The 17,433-nt window shown below is 40.4% G+C and overlaps 1 protein-coding gene across 2 annotated transcripts in view; it reads right to left on the bottom strand.

Annotated features, from left to right (window-relative positions):
- The window catches only part of xpo4 (exportin 4), a 110,639-nt gene extending 93,206 nt beyond the window's left edge, over positions 1–17,433 (bottom strand). For both annotated transcript variants that reach the window (XM_072263066.1, XM_072263067.1), the window contains exon 1: positions 17,331–17,433. In XM_072263066.1, coding sequence (XP_072119167.1) covers positions 17,331–17,396 — 66 coding nt within the window. In that variant the 5' untranslated portion in view covers positions 17,397–17,433. The remainder of the gene's footprint in view (positions 1–17,330) is intronic.

Below are 17,433 nucleotides of genomic sequence, written 5' to 3'. Positions count from 1 at the left end.
TGTGTAATGAATCACATTTAATTAGGGAACCCAAGGCAAAGGAACCCTTAAGGAGACAGTGGTCATTAAATGATAGAATTCACCCTGTAATTTGAGAGGGAGAAGCAAAAATCAGATTTATCAGTACTACAGATGAGTGAAGATAACTACAGAGACATGAAAGAGGAGCTGGCCAAGGCTGCTTGGAAGGGAACACTAGCAGGAATGACAGTAGAGCTACAATGGCTGGAGTTTCTGGGAGTAATTGGGAGACACAAAATCAGTTCATACCGAAGTGGAAGAACCATTTAAAAGGGCGGATGAGGGGCAAACATGACAGACAAGTGAAGTCAAAGGAAGCATAAAAGCAAGGCATAGAATACAGCAAAAATTATTGTGTTATCTGACCTACTGAGTTCCTCCAGTATTTTGTGCATTGCTCCAGATTTCCTGCATCTGCTTAACAGCATCAGCAACCCTGGTTCAATTTCATCACTGTCTGAAAGGAGTGGGTTCACTCGCCCCATGATTGCGTTGGTTCCACTGGGTGCTCTGGCTTCCTCCCACAGTCCAAAGATGTACAGGTTAGTAAGTTAGTCACACGGGTGTAACTGGGCAGCACAGGCTCATTGGGCTGGAAAGGTCAGTTACCATGCTGCATCTCCAAAACAAATAAGTTATGTCAATAGTTTAGCTCAAATTTCATGTTTTACACCTTTGGATTACAGTTGCTTATGGCAAACTTCTTCAAGTGCCTTCTGGAAATTTACAGTGCCTGTAAAAAGTATTCACTGACCTAGAAATTTTCACGTTTTATTGTTTTACAACATTGAATCACAGTGGATTTAATTTGGTATTTTTTGACTGAACAACAGACTATTACAATTATTAATCACAAAATAATTGATTGCATAATTACTCACCCCCTTCAAGTCAGTATTTAATAGATATACCTCGGCAGCAATTACAGCCTGAGTCTATGTGGATAGGTCCATCAGCTTTGTACATCAGGACACTGCAATTTTCCCCCCATTCTTCTTTACAAAACTGCTCAAACTCTGTCAGATTGCATGGGGATCATGAGTGAGCAGTCCTTTTCAAGTCCAGCCACAAATTCTCAATTGGATTGAGGTCTGAACTCTGACTTGTCTACTCCAGATTAACTTTGGTGTTTTTAAGCCATTCCTGTGTAGCTTTGGCTTTATGCTTGGAAACAAATCTTCTCTCAAATCGCAGTTCTTTTGTAGACTGCTTGAGGTTTTCCTTCAGGGTTTCCCTGTATTTTGCTGCATTCATTTTGCCCTCTACCTTCACAAGTTTTCCAGGACTTGCTGCAGTGAAGCATCCCCACAGCATGATGTAGCCACCACCATGCTTTACAGCAGGGATGGTATGATTTTAATGATATGTGATGTTTGACTTGTGCCAAACATAGCATTTAGACTGATGATCAAAAAGCTCAACTTTGGTTTCATCAAACTATAGAACTTTCTTCCAGCTGATGTCAAAATCTCCCACATGCCTTCTAGCAAACTCTAGCCAAGATTTCACGTGAGTTCCCTCCCCCCTGCCCAACAGTGGCTTTCTCTTTGCTCCTCTCCCATAAAGCTGCAAATGGGGAAGAACCCAGTCAACAGTTGTATGCGCAGTCTCTCCCATCTCAGCCGCAGAAGCTTGTAACTCCTCCAGAGTTGTCACAGCTCTCTTGGTGGCCTCCCTTACTAGTCCTCATCTTGCATGGTTACTCAATTCTTGAGGATGGCCTGCACTGGGCAGATTTACAGCTGTGCCATATTCTTCCCATTTCTTGATTATTGACTTAACTGTACTCCAAGGGAGAGTCAGTGACTTGAAAAATTTCTTGTATCCATCTCCTGAGTTGTGCTTTTCAATAACCTTTTCACAGAGTTACTTGGAGTATTCTTTTGTCTTCAAGGTGTAGTTTTTGCCAGGAGTTGGACCTTCCAGATACCTGTGTATTTTTACTACAATCAATTGAAACAACTCGACTACACACAGGTGATCGCTATTTAACTAATTACGTGACCCCTAAGACCAATTGGCTGTACCAGTGATGATTTAGTGTGTCACATTAATTTAAAGGGGGTGAATACTTATGCAATCAATTATTTTGTGTTTTATATTTGTAATTAATTTAGAACACTTTGTAGAGATGTTTTCACTTTGACACAAAAGAGTTTTTTTCTATTGATCAGTGTCAAAAAAGCCAAAATAAATCCACTGTGATTCAATGTTGTAAAATAAAACATGAAAACTTCTGGGGGGGGGGTGATGGGGTGAACTTTTATTAAATGGACACTGTACAATACACACATTAATATTTTCCCATGGTCTTTAATCACATTATAAAGGAAACTTTTATCAAGAGCATCAATTAAATGCCCTTGTTCTCTGATTAGTTCCAAAAAAGATAACTAACTTTCAAATGTTTAGGCAATTCAAGAACTTGTGTAGGCACTTAATAAATGCTGTTAGTCAGTCTGCTTCCAACTTTCTCTCTGGCAGTATATCCAGCACAGTCAGCACTCCCTAGGTAAAGTGTAAAGTATTACATACAGTGGATGCCAGTTAATTTAGACACATCATGATCAGTATATTTTGGCCCAATTAAGCAGCTACCCCAATTAATCAAAGCTTCATGGAAATAGTTACAAAGGTATGAAACAGACAAACTACTATTTAACTAAAGAACAAAGTATGTATTTAACTAAAATACAGAATAAATTAGAACACTACCAATACTACTACAATACTATAAACCTGTGCATTAGTTTCTAATAGTTTGCGACAGAGGAATTCACCCAAAGTACACTGCAGTGCTTTCTTGATTGACTGTAAAAGAACAAAATCAGTGCAGATAATGGATTGCCTTTAAACAGTGCTTTCAACAATTGCATCACCCAAAACTTCATTTTCATTGTAACATTCAAAATGATTGTTGATACCTTCAAGTTCTTCACAGTTCCTAACTTGAAGTAGTGAAATCATTTCATTTTAACTCCTAGTTGTTCCTGTGAATGCTTGAAACCACAGTGAGTAAAACAGTTTTGTATTGTCTTACTGCTTATAACTCACCAACCATCAGGGACAAAAATAATTGCTTTTTGAACACAAACATACACAAATGAAATATTTAAAAACATGGCCACTCAACGTGCATGCAACTGACACTAGTTAGAAACTGTTTGGCAATAGTCTACTGTCCCAATTAAGCAGCATAGTGTCCCATATAAACAAAGAGAAATCCAGTTATCTTCGATTTGTTTTTGTTCTTTACAAGTTGTCCCAATTAAAGTGCGTTCTTGATTAACCCAATTAACCAAAATCCAGTGTATTGCTCAAATGCCCGAAAGAGGCACTGGCATCTAACCAACATTGTGGAAAATTAGCCAGGCATGCCTTGTTCATTAAAAAACAAATCAAATCCAGCCAACTACTGCTCAATTAATCTACTCTCAGTCATCAGAAAGGTGACAGAAGTTGTCAAATTCCACTGACTAACCTACTCAACCAATGTCCAGTTTAGGTTTAACTAGGATCACTCATCTTCAGACCTCCTCACAAGAACAAACCAAATGTGGACCTAGAGGTGAAGTGACAGTGACTGCCTTCAACATCAAACCAGTTTGATTCAATGTGCCATAAAATCTGTAGTTGGGTAAATGCTTTAAAGCTACATTAAGACATAATGAAATATCTAAATAAAAGTGGTTCTATCAGGCAGACACAGTTCGACAAACTTGCTGGAGTTGAGGATATAATGAGCGCAGTGGATAGAGGGGAACAGGTAGATGTTGTATACTTGGATTTACAGAAAAAGTGACGTATAAAATACTTATTCATCAAATAAAAATGCCTGGAGTTGGAAGTAATATACAAACGTATTAGCATAGATAGAGGATTGGTTAATCAATAGAAGGCAAAAACTTAGGTGTCTTTCTGCTTGGCAGTCTGTGATAAGCTGAGTGCCTCAAGGATCAGTGCTAGGCCTGCAACAATTCACAATAAACATTAATGATTTGGAAGAGAGGATTAAAGTGTCGCATATATATCGAAGTTTGCTGATGACAAGAAGTGGAGTAGGAAAGCAAATTGTGCAGAGGATGTACACAATGGATAGGGCATAAATGCAGTCAGTGGGATGGGTTAAAATGTCTCCTTTTATGTGAAATATATCAGAAATAAGGGTGATGAATTTTGCACATATATTAGTACATAAAACTATGATATTGTGGCCATTACAGCGGTTTGGCTGTCACAATGGCAAGAATAGCTACTGAAAGTTCCAGGTTTAGATGTTTCAAAAAAAAAATGCACAGTCCTGCATGTTGGTGGTAGAAATAAATGTGTGGACTATTTTCAAAACAGGGAGAAAACCCAGGAATCTGAGTTGCAGAGGGACTTGGGAGTCCTTGTCCAGAACCCCCTGAAGGTTAACTTGCAGGTTAAGTCAGTGGTGAGGAAGGCAAATGCTAAGTTAGCATTCATTTCAAGAGGTTTAGAATACAAGAGCAAGGATGTGATGCTGAGGCTTTATAAGGCACTGGTGAGGCCTCACATTGAGTATTGTGAACAGTTTTAGGCCCCTCATCTTAGAAAAGATGTGCTGGCATTGGAGACGATCCAGAGAAGCTTCACAAGGATGATTCCAGGAATGAAAGGGTTATCATATGAGGGATGTTTGATGGCTCTGGCTCTGTACTCGCTGGAATTCAGAAGGATGGGGGCGGGGGGAGGATCTCACTGAAACCTTTCAAATGTTGAAAGGCCTAGACAGAGTAGATGTGGAAAGGATGTTTCCCATGGTGGGAGAGTCTAGGACAAGAGGGCACAGACTCACGATACAGGGGTGCCTTTTCAAAACAGAGATGCGGAGAAATTTTTTTAGCCAAAAGGTGGTGAATTTGTTGCCACATGCAACTGTGGAGACCAGGCCATTGGGTGTATTTAAGGCAGAGATTGATAGGATCTGGATTGGACATGACATCAAAGGTTATGGGGAGAAGGCCGGGATGTGGGGTTGAAGAGGAGATGGAAAATAAGGATCAGCCATGACTGAATGGCAGAGCAGACTCGGTGGGCCAGGTGGCCTAATTCTGCTCCTGTCTTATGGTCTTAAAAAGGACAGGGAGGGAGATAAAAGAGGTGGGGAATGGCATCGCTAATCAGGGAAAGTATCACAGCTGCAGAAATGAAGGACGTCATGGAGGGATCATCCACTGAGTCAGTGTGGGTGGAAAAAACAGGAAGCGAAAAATCACTCTAATCCAGGGATTCCCAACCTTTTTTATGCCCTTTAACACAAAGGGTCCATGGACCCCAGATTGGAATAAGGCCTTGGTGAGTAGGATCAGTGAAAGCCTCAAGACATTCTAAACCCCAAGATGTGATAACAGGTTGACTAGCATTAGGATAGGACCGATCAAGAATAAAAGATGAAAAACTGCTAGAACCAGAGGAAGGATAGGTTCTTAATGAGTACTATACTTCAGTATTCATCAGTAAGAGGGACTTTGCTTAACACGAGGTCAGCATAGAACAAGTTAATATACTGGAATATGTCAAGGTTAACAAAGAGGATATACTGAACTCTTGAAAAACATTAGAATAGATAAATATCCAGGGCAGGGCAGGATATACCTCAAGTTACTGCAGAGAGGGAAGAGACTGCAACATCTCTGGGAATGTTCTTCACATCCTCACTGGCCACAGGAGTAGTACCAAAAAATTGGAGGGTGCAAAATGTTATTCTTTTGTTCAAAGGTAATAAGGATAATCCTAAGATTTTAGACCACCAGCGCATCTTACATTAGTAGTGGGAAAACTATTGGAGGGGATTCTTAAGATACAGGATTTACAAGCATTTGGGGAATCATAATCTGATTGAAGATAGTTAGCATGGCTTTGTGAGGGACATGCCTCACAAGCCTGATTGACTTCTTCAAGAAAGTGATAAGGTAGTTGATGAAAGTGGTGCAAATGGATATATGACAAAGTTCCCCATGGTAGGCTCATTCAGAAAGTCAGGAGACATGGGAAACTTGTCTGCATGGATTCAAAAATGGCTTGCCTATACAAGGCAGTGAGTGGTAGCAGATGGAGCGTACTCTGACTGGAGAAGTGGAGAGGTGCTGTTTGCAGAAGGTTAGTCAAGTTGCAGATAATGTAGGTTATCATAGGTTACCACAGGATATTAATAAGATACAGAGCTGGGCTGAGAAGTGTTAGATGGAGTTCAATCCAGAGAACTGTGAACAGATACACTTTGGAATATTGAACTTGAAGGCAAAGTACAAGGTTAATGGCAAGATTCTTAGCAGTGTGGAGGAACAGAGTGTCCATGTCCATAAATTCCAAAAAGTTGCCATGCAAGTTGATAGGTTGGTTAATAAGGTATATGGAGTATTGGCCTTCATTAGTCAGGGGATTTAGTTCAAGTGCCATGAGGTAATGCTGCAGCTCTATATAATTCTGGTTAGACCACTTGAGAGTCAAGTTCTGGTCACCACATTTTAGGAACAATATGGAAGCCTTAGAAAGGGTGCAGAGGAGTTTTACCAGGATGCTAACCGCATGACAGCAATTTTTTATGTGCCTTAAATTGAAAAACTTACTGATTTAATCAATGACATTTATGAGACTGGAATAATACCAGAAGAGATTTTAAAAATAAAATCAGTATTTATCACTCTTCCTAAGAAACCAGGAGCAATAGAATGTGAATTACATAGGACCATAAATTTAATGAGTCATATCACCAAGATACTTCTAAGGATTTTGATGATAAGAGCTAAAAGTTAGATACAAGCTGAAATAGGTAAAGAACAATGTGGTTTTGTGAAAGACAAACGTACAAGAAACGTGATATTGATGTTAGGATACTATCAGAACGAGCTATTCAAGTGCAAAAAGATTTGTTTGTTTGTTTTATCAACTACACAAAAGCATTTGATAAAGTGAAGCACAATAAGTTATTCTAAATATTACAAAAAACTCTAGATCTAGATTCGAAAGACCTCCGCCTAATCAGAAATCTGTCCTGGGAACAAACTGCCGCTGTAAGAATAGATGGAGCAGTGAGTCAGTTTGCGAAAATAAAGAGAAGTGTTAGACAAGGGTGTGTTTTCTCCCCTGATTTGTTTAATGTGTACAGTGAAACAATAGTACAAAAAATAAGAGACATCTTGGGAATCAAAGTGGGCAGTGAAAACATCAATAATTTCAGATATGTGGATGACACTGTGTTAATTGCAAGTACGGAGGAAAAACTACAAAACTTAATTGATATAGTTGTTGAAGAAAGTGCAAAAATGGGTCTATCTATCAATTGCAAAAAGATAGAATGTATGGTGATATCCAAAAAGAAGGAGAATCCTATCTGCAGGCTGAGAAGAAACAGGGAAGACATAAAACAAGTACAGAACTTTTGCTACTTAGGAAGCTGGGTGACATCAGATGGCAGGTGTGACATGGACATCAAAAGAAGAATAGAGATGGCAAAAGACACCTTTACGAGAATGAAGAGTATACTGACCAACCCTAAACTAGGCATGACAACCCACCTCAGAGTACTGAAATGTTACATTTATACAGTTATGTTATATGGCTTAAATGTTGGACAATATCTAGTAACATGAGGAAACAAATTGAAGCAGCACAGATGTGGTTTTTGAGGAGGATGCAAAGAATATCATGGACGAAACAAATATCTAATGAGGATGTCATGAACAGAGCAAGCACAAAAAAAGAAATAATGTATGAAATCATGAAAAGGCAACTTGACTTCATTGGACATGTGATTAGGAAAGAGGAGTTAGAATGCATGGTAATTATGGGAAAGATTGAAGGGAAGAAAGCAAGAGGAAGGCAAAAACAAATGATGATGGAGACAGCAGCCAGAGAACTGGAAATGAATATCAATTAAATGATCCACTTGACCCGAAACAGGAGTCTGTGGGCCATGGCAGTCAAAGTTCAAACTGGGCACGGCACCTGATGATGATAACCTTCTGGATCAGCCGACCATAAGGTGCCTGGTTCAAAGCTTTACGAAAGTATTTAATAAAATTTGTCTTATGAGGAAAAGTTGAGTAAGCTCTGGCTTTTCTCTTTGGAGAGAGAGAGAAGGATGAGAGGTGACATGATAGGAGTTCAAAAGACAATAGGCATATATACAGTGGACGGCCAGTACCTTTTCCTCAGTGTGGCAACGGTAATCCAAGAGGGCATAATTTTGAGGTGATTGAAGAAAGTGTAGGAGGAATGTCAAAAGTAAGTTTTCTTTTTATTACAGAGAGTGGTAAGTGCATGGAATGTAGAAGCAAATACGTTAGAGACATTTAAGAGACTCCTAAGACGTTTATTTATTGAGATTGAGCACTGAATAGACTCTTCTGGCCTTTTGAGCCATGCCACCCAGCACACCACCTCCCACCCCCACCAAATTTTACCCTAATCACAGGACAACCAACCCACTAACTGGTATGACTTTGCCTTGTGGGAAGAAACTGGAGCACCTGGAGAAAACCCATACATTCCAGAGGGAGGATGTACACACTCCTTCACATGACATTGGAATTGAACTCCAACACCCAGAACTGTCATAGCAACGTGCTAACTACTATGCCACCACGGCACACATTGAAGGAAGAGAAATCGAGGGCAAGGTTACGTTGATCTTAGAGTTAGTTAAAAAGGACAGCACAGTATTGCGGGATGAAGAGTCGGTACTGTTCTACGTTCTATGCAGAGAGTCTACAGAGAGATGTGAATGTGCAAGTGCCTGGCATATGGAGTACAATGTAGGTAAATACAATTTGGAAGGAAAACAGAAGACCAGATTATTATTTAAATGGTGAAGGGATGCAGCATATTGTTGCAAAGGGACTTAGGAGTGCTTGTGCATGAACTGTAGATGCAACAGGTTACCAGGAAGGCAAATGGAATGTTGATTTCATTGCTAAAGAGATTGAATTTAGAAGCAGGGAGTTATGCAGGGTACTGGTAAGATCGCACCTGGAGTACTGCTCTCTTTACTGGAGGAAAGATATTCTGGCTTTGGAAGTGGTGCAGAGGAGGCTCACCAGGCTAATGCCAGAGATGAGGCAGTTAGCCTATCAGGAGAGATTGAATCATCTGGGACTTCTCTCACTGGAGTTCAGAAGGGGAGGGCGAATACTATAGAAACACAAAATAGTGAAAAGGATACGTAAGATAGAGTCAGGAAAGTTGTTTGCACTGGTGAGACTAGACATAGCATCAAACTTTGAGAGGATAGATTTAGGACAGCGATGAGGAGAAACTGCTTTGCTGGACAGCAGTGAATCTGTGGAATTCTCGGCCGAGGGAAGCAGTGGAGGCTACCTCATTAAATATATTTAAATAGATTTTTGCTACCTCATTAACCATATTTAAATAGATTTTTGCACACAAAGGGAATCAGGGTTATGGGGGAAAAGAAAAGTGGGTGGAGCTGAGTCCACAGCCAGATCTGCCATGTTGTTGTTAAATGGTGAAGCAGGCAGATTTATGATCTAAGACATCCTGTTAAGTCTAGAGCATCAAAAGACAAAATATTCTAGTGGTTGGAGGCCAATCTTGAACAACAGAAAATTATGTGGTTGTCAGCAGAGCAAGATGGAGGACATAGTTGTAGAAATTTCTTGTGGCAGTGTCCTTGACTCACCCATTACTGCTTTTTTTGTACAATTGTTCTTCCATTATAAGTGGAGATGTTCACTGATGATTACACAATGCTCAATTTCAGATAGATTGTCAATTTAAGCAACTTCTGCCAGCATACAGCAAGATCCAAGCAATATTTAGACATGGAGTAAGTTGCATGTAACATTTGCGTCACAAAAGTACCAGATATGACCACCTCCAACAAGACTTTAATCAGCACATACACTTTTGACATTGTGGTGGGTCACCATGGACCTGCCACATAAATACAGAGACAACAGTAGGTTAGAAAAAGTTTGGTACATTGTGGAGAATGACTCGTTTTTTAACAGCACATAGCCTTTCCAGCATCTGCAAGCCAATTGGTTTATTAATGACAGACGTACCAAGTTACAGTGAAAAGCTCTGTTGAGAATGCCATTGAAACAGGCCATTTCCAAATACAACTACACTAAGGTAATAAAAAGGAAAACAAACAATATAGTGTTACAGTTACAGAGATGGTGCAGTGTAAGTGGACAAATAAAGTGCAAAGGGCCATGACAAAAACGCAAATCAGTAGCACAATAGAATAATTCCCATTTTGCCTGAATGAGTGCAGAAGCAATGGCTCACACCATAAGGCAGCACCTTTATTTCACAGAACCATCCTAAAAAATTAATCCCCTCCACCACAGGTGTACATTGTGCACCAGTTATAAAAAATGCACTGCCATTGCTCACCCAGGTTAACCTAGCCGCATCTTCCGAACTTGCGGCCCGTACCAGCTAAAGACGTGCACAGGAGCTCCTTCACATTCAGAGTCCCCTTCAAGTCCCATATCATTTTGACACAGAAATATATTGCTTCTTCTTCATCACTATTAAATCACAGAACAACCTAGCCAAAAGTCTTACGAAAATACTTTAACCAGGAGTGTGGCAATATCAAGAAGGAAGCTCACCGTCACGATTCTTAATCTTGCCTCACTCTTTTTTTTAAAAAAAACAATGGGTCTTTCACCTTCTACCAGAAGAAACTATAGGCTTGAAGTACACAATCAAGATTTGAATTAGGATCACTTATAGTTTCTACAAAAGAAACCACCCGAGTTACCAGGGTAAAAAATTCTTCTAACCAATAGTTACCATACACTTTAGACAATGGAAAATCTATCTGTAATTTCTCGTTTTTTTTTGTTCCAATTTAAGAATTCAGCCCTTTAATTCTCCCCACTTCTCATCACAATCCCATTTCCCCCACCCTCCCCAACTTTCTTCCAATACCTATTCTCACATCGATCAACTCCACCCCAATTAACCTGGCCCCCTTTATCTTAAGGGTAATTCATGGTAAACAATTCACTGACCAACCAGCATATTTTTGTGATGAAACTCGGAGCACCCAGGTGAAATCCAGGGAGAACGTGTGAGCTCTACAGATAGCTGCAAAGTCAAGACAAACCTGAACTGCCGGAGTTGTGAAGCAACAGCGCTAACTACAGAACCACCTTACATAATTACACCAATGTCTGTGAGTAAATACAAACCCACAGATATGGTTTCATCTTTCTAACTAAGGACATGTCTTTAATCTGGGACAATATAATCAATCTTTGTAGCATCCTGACTGCTCCATTTGTTAAACAACTCTCCTTTCTGTTTCAGTAACAATGACAGAAAGTTGCTATGAAACAAGGACGAACAATTTTCAAAAATTGAGGCAATGCTTAACCAGGAGCCAACACAGGTCAGCAAGGATGGGAGCAAAAGGTGAACGGGTGCAAGTTAGGTTACGACCAATAGGAACATGAATATAGAATATGACATGCCATCTGGAAGCACATTGCAATGCTCATTTAGAGGCTTAGACAGAAAGGTATGGCATGAACACAGAGACCAAAACTTTACTTGAGATCAAATATGGTATCAAAATTACAATCCGGTTCAACGAGAAATGAGTCATTAGCTGGGAGAATCAGAGCTTGCTACAAGGGCACAACTCAATAGGTTTGTTCTTTTCCGTAACTATTTGTAAGAATTTCTGCCCACCCAATACTACCCACAGTTGGTCAAAAGAGATAGCACGGGGGAGAAACTAAAAACAGGCACCATCGTTGAATCACATAGGTGAGAAATAGACAGGAACCAGGGTTAACAGAGGAAAGAGCATCTCCCTTAAGCTCTCCATCCATATAAACTACCATACATACCACGGAGTTTATCTGCAGGAAGAGCTTATGGAAGAAGAGGGCAAATGAGCTCAGATCACAAGGTGAATGAATGAGGAGTTGGAATCAGAGGATGAAAAATTTCTGAATGCAGGTATGCATCTGATCAGAGAATCAAAGTAGGAAGTTCAAATACAGGACAGTTAGGATACAAATTGGAAAGCAGGGTTCCTAGGGAGCAAAATGAAAGGAAGCACAATAATGGGAAAATAGTCTAGGCAAAAGGAAAGGCAAATAAACTGAGAAAAGTAGCAGCATTCTGGAATGGTAGCCTGGATAATTTCATATCTTATGACACAGGAGATCACACAGTCCTCAGGGCAATACCATTTGCCCATTAACTCCACCCTTTCACCCCCCCCATCACATTCTCCTACCACCCAAATATTCAAGAGCCATTTTACAGTAGTTAATTAACCTATCAACCAGTAAAGTGTTGGAAAGAAAAAGGAAACTAGAGCACCAGAGGGAAAACCAGCTCGTCACAGAAAGAACACAAAGACAACATAAATAGCTCTGATCAGGATCAAACCTGGGATGCTGAATCATTGTATGGATCTTGTAGAAACAATTCATTTACTGTTTATACCCAGAAATTAAAAAAAAATAAAGGTCCAATGTTGCCATACTGAGATTAGGCTATTTTAAGTAAATCCGAATCAATATGGTGTATCTGATAATGAACTGCGTGTGAAAGCTCAGAGATCCGTCACAGCCATGTAAAGTCATGAAGTTTAGAGTATTGAAGAGTGTTCTGTTGGATGTATTTCTCTGAAAATTACAATATAGAAGATGTGCAACTTGAACAGCTGCAAATGTTTGAAATCCAGAAAGCAGAAAGGTGCAAGGTCAGAAACTCAAGCCATGAACCAAGGCTAGAGCAGAACCTGATGAACCAGTTTCTCCGACGCAGACACAGAAGTGGTGCCTCTTGACTGATTCAAAACTACTTGGAAGTTTCAGGCAAAGAGTATAGTTCATAACCAGTGAAGTCAAAGAATCTGGAATTGAAAGCTGAAGAAAGATCCAGTCTTGGCTAAAAATCTAAATTTTACTATAATGTACAGCAGTTTAACTTTACGGTGCAAGTACAGCATGGTAACCCTCACAGAGAATTCCAGGTGTTAAAACTTAAAATTTCAGCTGTTGTACCTCATTGAAAAGAAACAGAGGAACAACCCAGCTGAGAGTGGGTTCAATAAATACAACTTCTCTCTAAATTAGTTGTAAAAGTGCAGCTAAGCTAAATAATTTTTATTAATATCTGAGCCACATATTTTAAACAGAAGGAAGGTTGGTTGGGAAGAAATGTCAAAGGATGAATAAGGATGTTCCTAAAAAGAGGAACTCTTCAACTCAGAACCCATATTGAAATTTCCAGTGTAGTAGGCTTTAGCTTCAGTTTGCTTTCAAGATTCAAAATTGTTTAATGTCATTTCCTATACACATGTGTAAAGTAGTACAAAATTGTTACTCTGGATCTGATGCAGGACAAAAAACCCACAAAAGATAAAGAATAAAAACACACACAATGAATACATATACACGAGGAAATCTGCAGATGCTGGAATTTCAAGCAACACACAAAAATTGCTGGTGAACGCCGCAGGCCAGGCAGCATCTATAGGAAGAGGTACAGTTGACGTTTTGGGCTGAGACCCTTCATCAGGACTAACTGAAAGAAGAGATAGTAAGAGATTTGAAAGTGGGAGGGGAGGGGGAGATCCAAAATGATAGGAGAAGACAGGAGGGGAAGGGATGGAGCTAAGAGCTGGACAGGTGATTGGCAAAAGGGATACGAGAGGATCATGGGACGGGAGGCCAAGGGAGAAAGAAAAGGGGGAGGGGGGGAAACCCAGAGGATGGGCAAGGGGTATAGTGAGAGGGACAGACGGAGAAAAAGGAGAGACAGAGTAAGAAATCTAAATAATAATAATTAATAAATAACCGATGGGGTACGAAGGGGAGGTGGGACATTAACGGAAGTTAGAGAAGTCAATGTTCATGCATCAGGTTGGAGGCTACCCAGACGGAATATAAGGTGTTGTTCCTCCAACCTGAGTGTGGCTTCATCTTTGCAGCAGAGGAGGCCGTGGATAGACATGTCAGAATGGGAATGGGATGTGGAACTAAAATGTGTGGCTACTGGGAGATCCTGCTTTCTCTGGCAGACAGAGTGTAGGTGTTCAGCTAAACTGTCTCCCAGCCTGCGTCGGGTCTCGCCAATATATAGAAGGCCGCGTCGGGAGCACCGGATGCAGTATATCACCCCAGCCGACTCACAGGTGAAGTGTTGCCTCACCTGGAAGGACTGTCTGGGGCCCTGAATGGTGGTGAGAGAGGAAGTGTAAGGGCAGGTGTAGCACTTGTTCCGCTTACAAGGATAAGTGCCGGGAGGGAGATCGGTGGAAAGGGATTGGGGGGGGGGGGGGGAACGAATAGACAAGCCATGGTGCTCTCATATCCCTTTTGCCAATCAACTTTCCAGCTCTTAGCTCCATCCCTCCCTCTCCTGTCTTCTCCTATCATTTTGGATCTCCTCCTCCCCTCCCACTTTCAAATCTCTTACTATCTCTTCTTTCAGTTAGTCCTGACGAACGGTCTTGGTCCGAAACGTCAACTGTACCTCTTCCTATAGACGCTGCCCGGCCTGCTGTGTTCACCAGCAATTTTTATGTGTGTTGCAATGAATACATATGATAGCTTATATACATAGACCAGTAGTTTGCCCATAAAGTGACAGTAAGCTATACAGAAGGTGACTGACAGGAAATAATAAAGTAGCAGAGTTAGTGGGTGGAGGTGTTGGTCAGCCATACTGCTTGGGGAAAAATAATCATTTTTGAGCCTGGTGATCCTGGCATGTATGCTACGTAGCCTCCTCCCTGATGGGAGGAGGACAAATAATCCATGAGCCGGGTAGGCAGAATCCTTCATGAAGTAAATAGCCTTCTTGCAGCACCTTTCTGTATATATGTCCTTGACAGCGGGTAAGCAGGTGCCAGTGATGCACTGGGCAGTTGATTACCAGTCGTAGAGTCTCACTGCCCACTGCAGTGCAGTTTCTATACCAAGCTTAATGCAGCTTGTCAGGATCCTCTCTCTGCTACACACCTCTGTAATGATGGACGGACTTGCAAAGTCCAGATCCCTTCAGAAAGTAGGGGTATTGTTGAGCTTCCTTGTCTGTGTAGGATGTATTTTGGTACCATGAGAGATTATGTGTGATGTGCACTCCCAGGAGTTTGAAACTATTTGCAGTTTCTACTGCTGAGTCACTGATCCAATCCTTGTATCGGGATCAGAAGTGAAGAGAGTGAGAAATTTCAAGTTCCTGGGTGTCAAGATCTCGGAGGATCTAAACTGGTCCCAACATATTAATGCAGCAATAAAGAAAGCAAGGCAATGGCTATATTTCATTAGGACTTTGAGGAGATTTGGTTTGTCACCTAAAACACTCACAAAATTCTACAGATGTACCATGGATACATCACTGTCTGGTATTGGGGGGGGGGGAGGGTGTGAGAGGCTACTCCACAGGATTGAAAGAACCTACAAAAAGTTGTGAAATTAGTCAGCTCCATCATGGGTACTAGACTCAGTAGTATCCAACACATCTTCAAGGAGCAGTGCCTCAGAAAGGAAGCGTCCATTATTAAGGACCCTCAGCACCCAAGGCATACCTTTTTCTCAGTTTTACCCTTGGGAAGGAGGTACAGAAGCCTGAAGGCACACACTCAGCGATTCAGGAACAGCTTCTTCCCCTCTGCCCTCCGATTCCTAAATGGACATTGAACCTGTGAACACTACCTCACTTTATTTAATATACATTTCTGTTTTTGCACAATTTTTTAATCTATTCAAATAAAATATACTGTAATTGATTTATTTTATCTACTTTTCTTCTGTGTTATGTATTGCATAGAACTGCTGATGCAAAGTTAACAAATTTCATGACATATGCCAGTGATATTAAACCTGATTCTGATGTAAAGGGGGATGTGAGTGCTGTGAGTTCCCCCTGAAGTTGATAACCATCTCCTTTGTCTTGTTGATATCAAGGAAGAGATTATTTGCCTGGCACCAGGCCACAAGCTCTTCCACCTCCTCACCTTAGGTCCTCCTTTCAATAATGAGCATTAATGATTGAAATAAAGGAATTGTTAATTCTGTGGTCAAAACTGGTTTACTAGACTCAGTTCCAGGGTTCAAACTAATCGAAAGACTTGATAAGGATACAAACTCTCAACTCACATGTGATTAAAGGGCACTTGAAAGGATCTGCATTTCCACTGTCTTTCACAATCCTGGTATTCCAAACAACTAATGTAAATTAAACAGCACAGTTGTGCCAAATTAACAGAGCCATGGAAAAACAGTAATAAAAAAAATAAACAAATAATCCTGCAGGATAATTGAGAAGGACATAGAGGTTGAATGACATACACAGAATTCAGATGGCAAGGCAAAGCAATGAGGAAATTGAAATAGAAGTGAAAATTCATAAATTTTAAGCTTTTGCAACTGTATCAAAATACAAGCAAGCATTTCAAGCTCTGAATGAACAGATGCAATGTAAAGTCAATGTCATTTTTATAATTATTTCAAAAATTGGATTGTTATAAGATGTAAAGACCATAACCATGTAGGAAATTTCATGAGCACGTTCACTTAAGCTGCTTGTTTTCCATCATTCAAGCATATATTTCAAATAAAAACTATTAGTCTGCAGTGAATTAATATTTGTTAACTAATATTTAGCAGTCCATAAAAGGTAAGAATCCTTAATGACTTAATATCATGGAAAATAAAGCCCATCTTCCACAACTTTTGTGCTAGTTCATGCATTAAGCCCAAAGTTAAAGGTGAAGGAAATTAATCTTTACTTCTCCCTATATACCTCAGTGGTGTACCTGAAGGGCTACCACCAATCAATACCTGAAACAACACGCCATTTTAAAGCTCAATGGGAGATTTTTACTAGAAGTTAGTTTAGCCACCATAAATAATTCCATTGCATTTCAAAATATCTGATCTGACTGCATTCCAACTCTTCGTATACAGAAAAAAAATATTTTTGAAGGATACCAAGAACCTCGCCGATGGTGAGAAAATGATGCTACTTGAACATCGGTATCTATCTAAATAAAATGTTATACATCTACTAAAAAACTGTAGATAACAATAGACTTAACTACAAAAGCACAGACAAACAAATAGAGTTAGGCGGAGATAACGTGAGGTGAGCAGAGCCAAAGACACTCTCGGGTGTAGAGTTTAATCAAACACCAGGGTCTGGGGCACTGCGCCACGCACCGTGTTTCACCCCTCATCATCCCAGCATCCTGCAACTCACGGCCACCAAAAATAAGCCCAGGAGCTTCCGACATACCCCGTGGACTTGGAGAAGAGGCAAAGGGGAAAGCAGGCCCTTACCATTAAAACTTTGGCTGCGCTTTCCAGCTGTGCTATCACTTCTGGTGCACTATGAGCCGCCATCATGGTCTCCGTCAGTGACGCGCCGTGCGAAGGATTGTGG

This window comes from Mobula birostris, chromosome 7 (assembly GCF_030028105.1).
Source record: "Mobula birostris isolate sMobBir1 chromosome 7, sMobBir1.hap1, whole genome shotgun sequence".
NCBI lineage: Eukaryota > Metazoa > Chordata > Chondrichthyes > Myliobatiformes > Myliobatidae > Mobula > Mobula birostris.
This window is presented reverse-complemented; position numbering and strand designations above follow the sequence as displayed.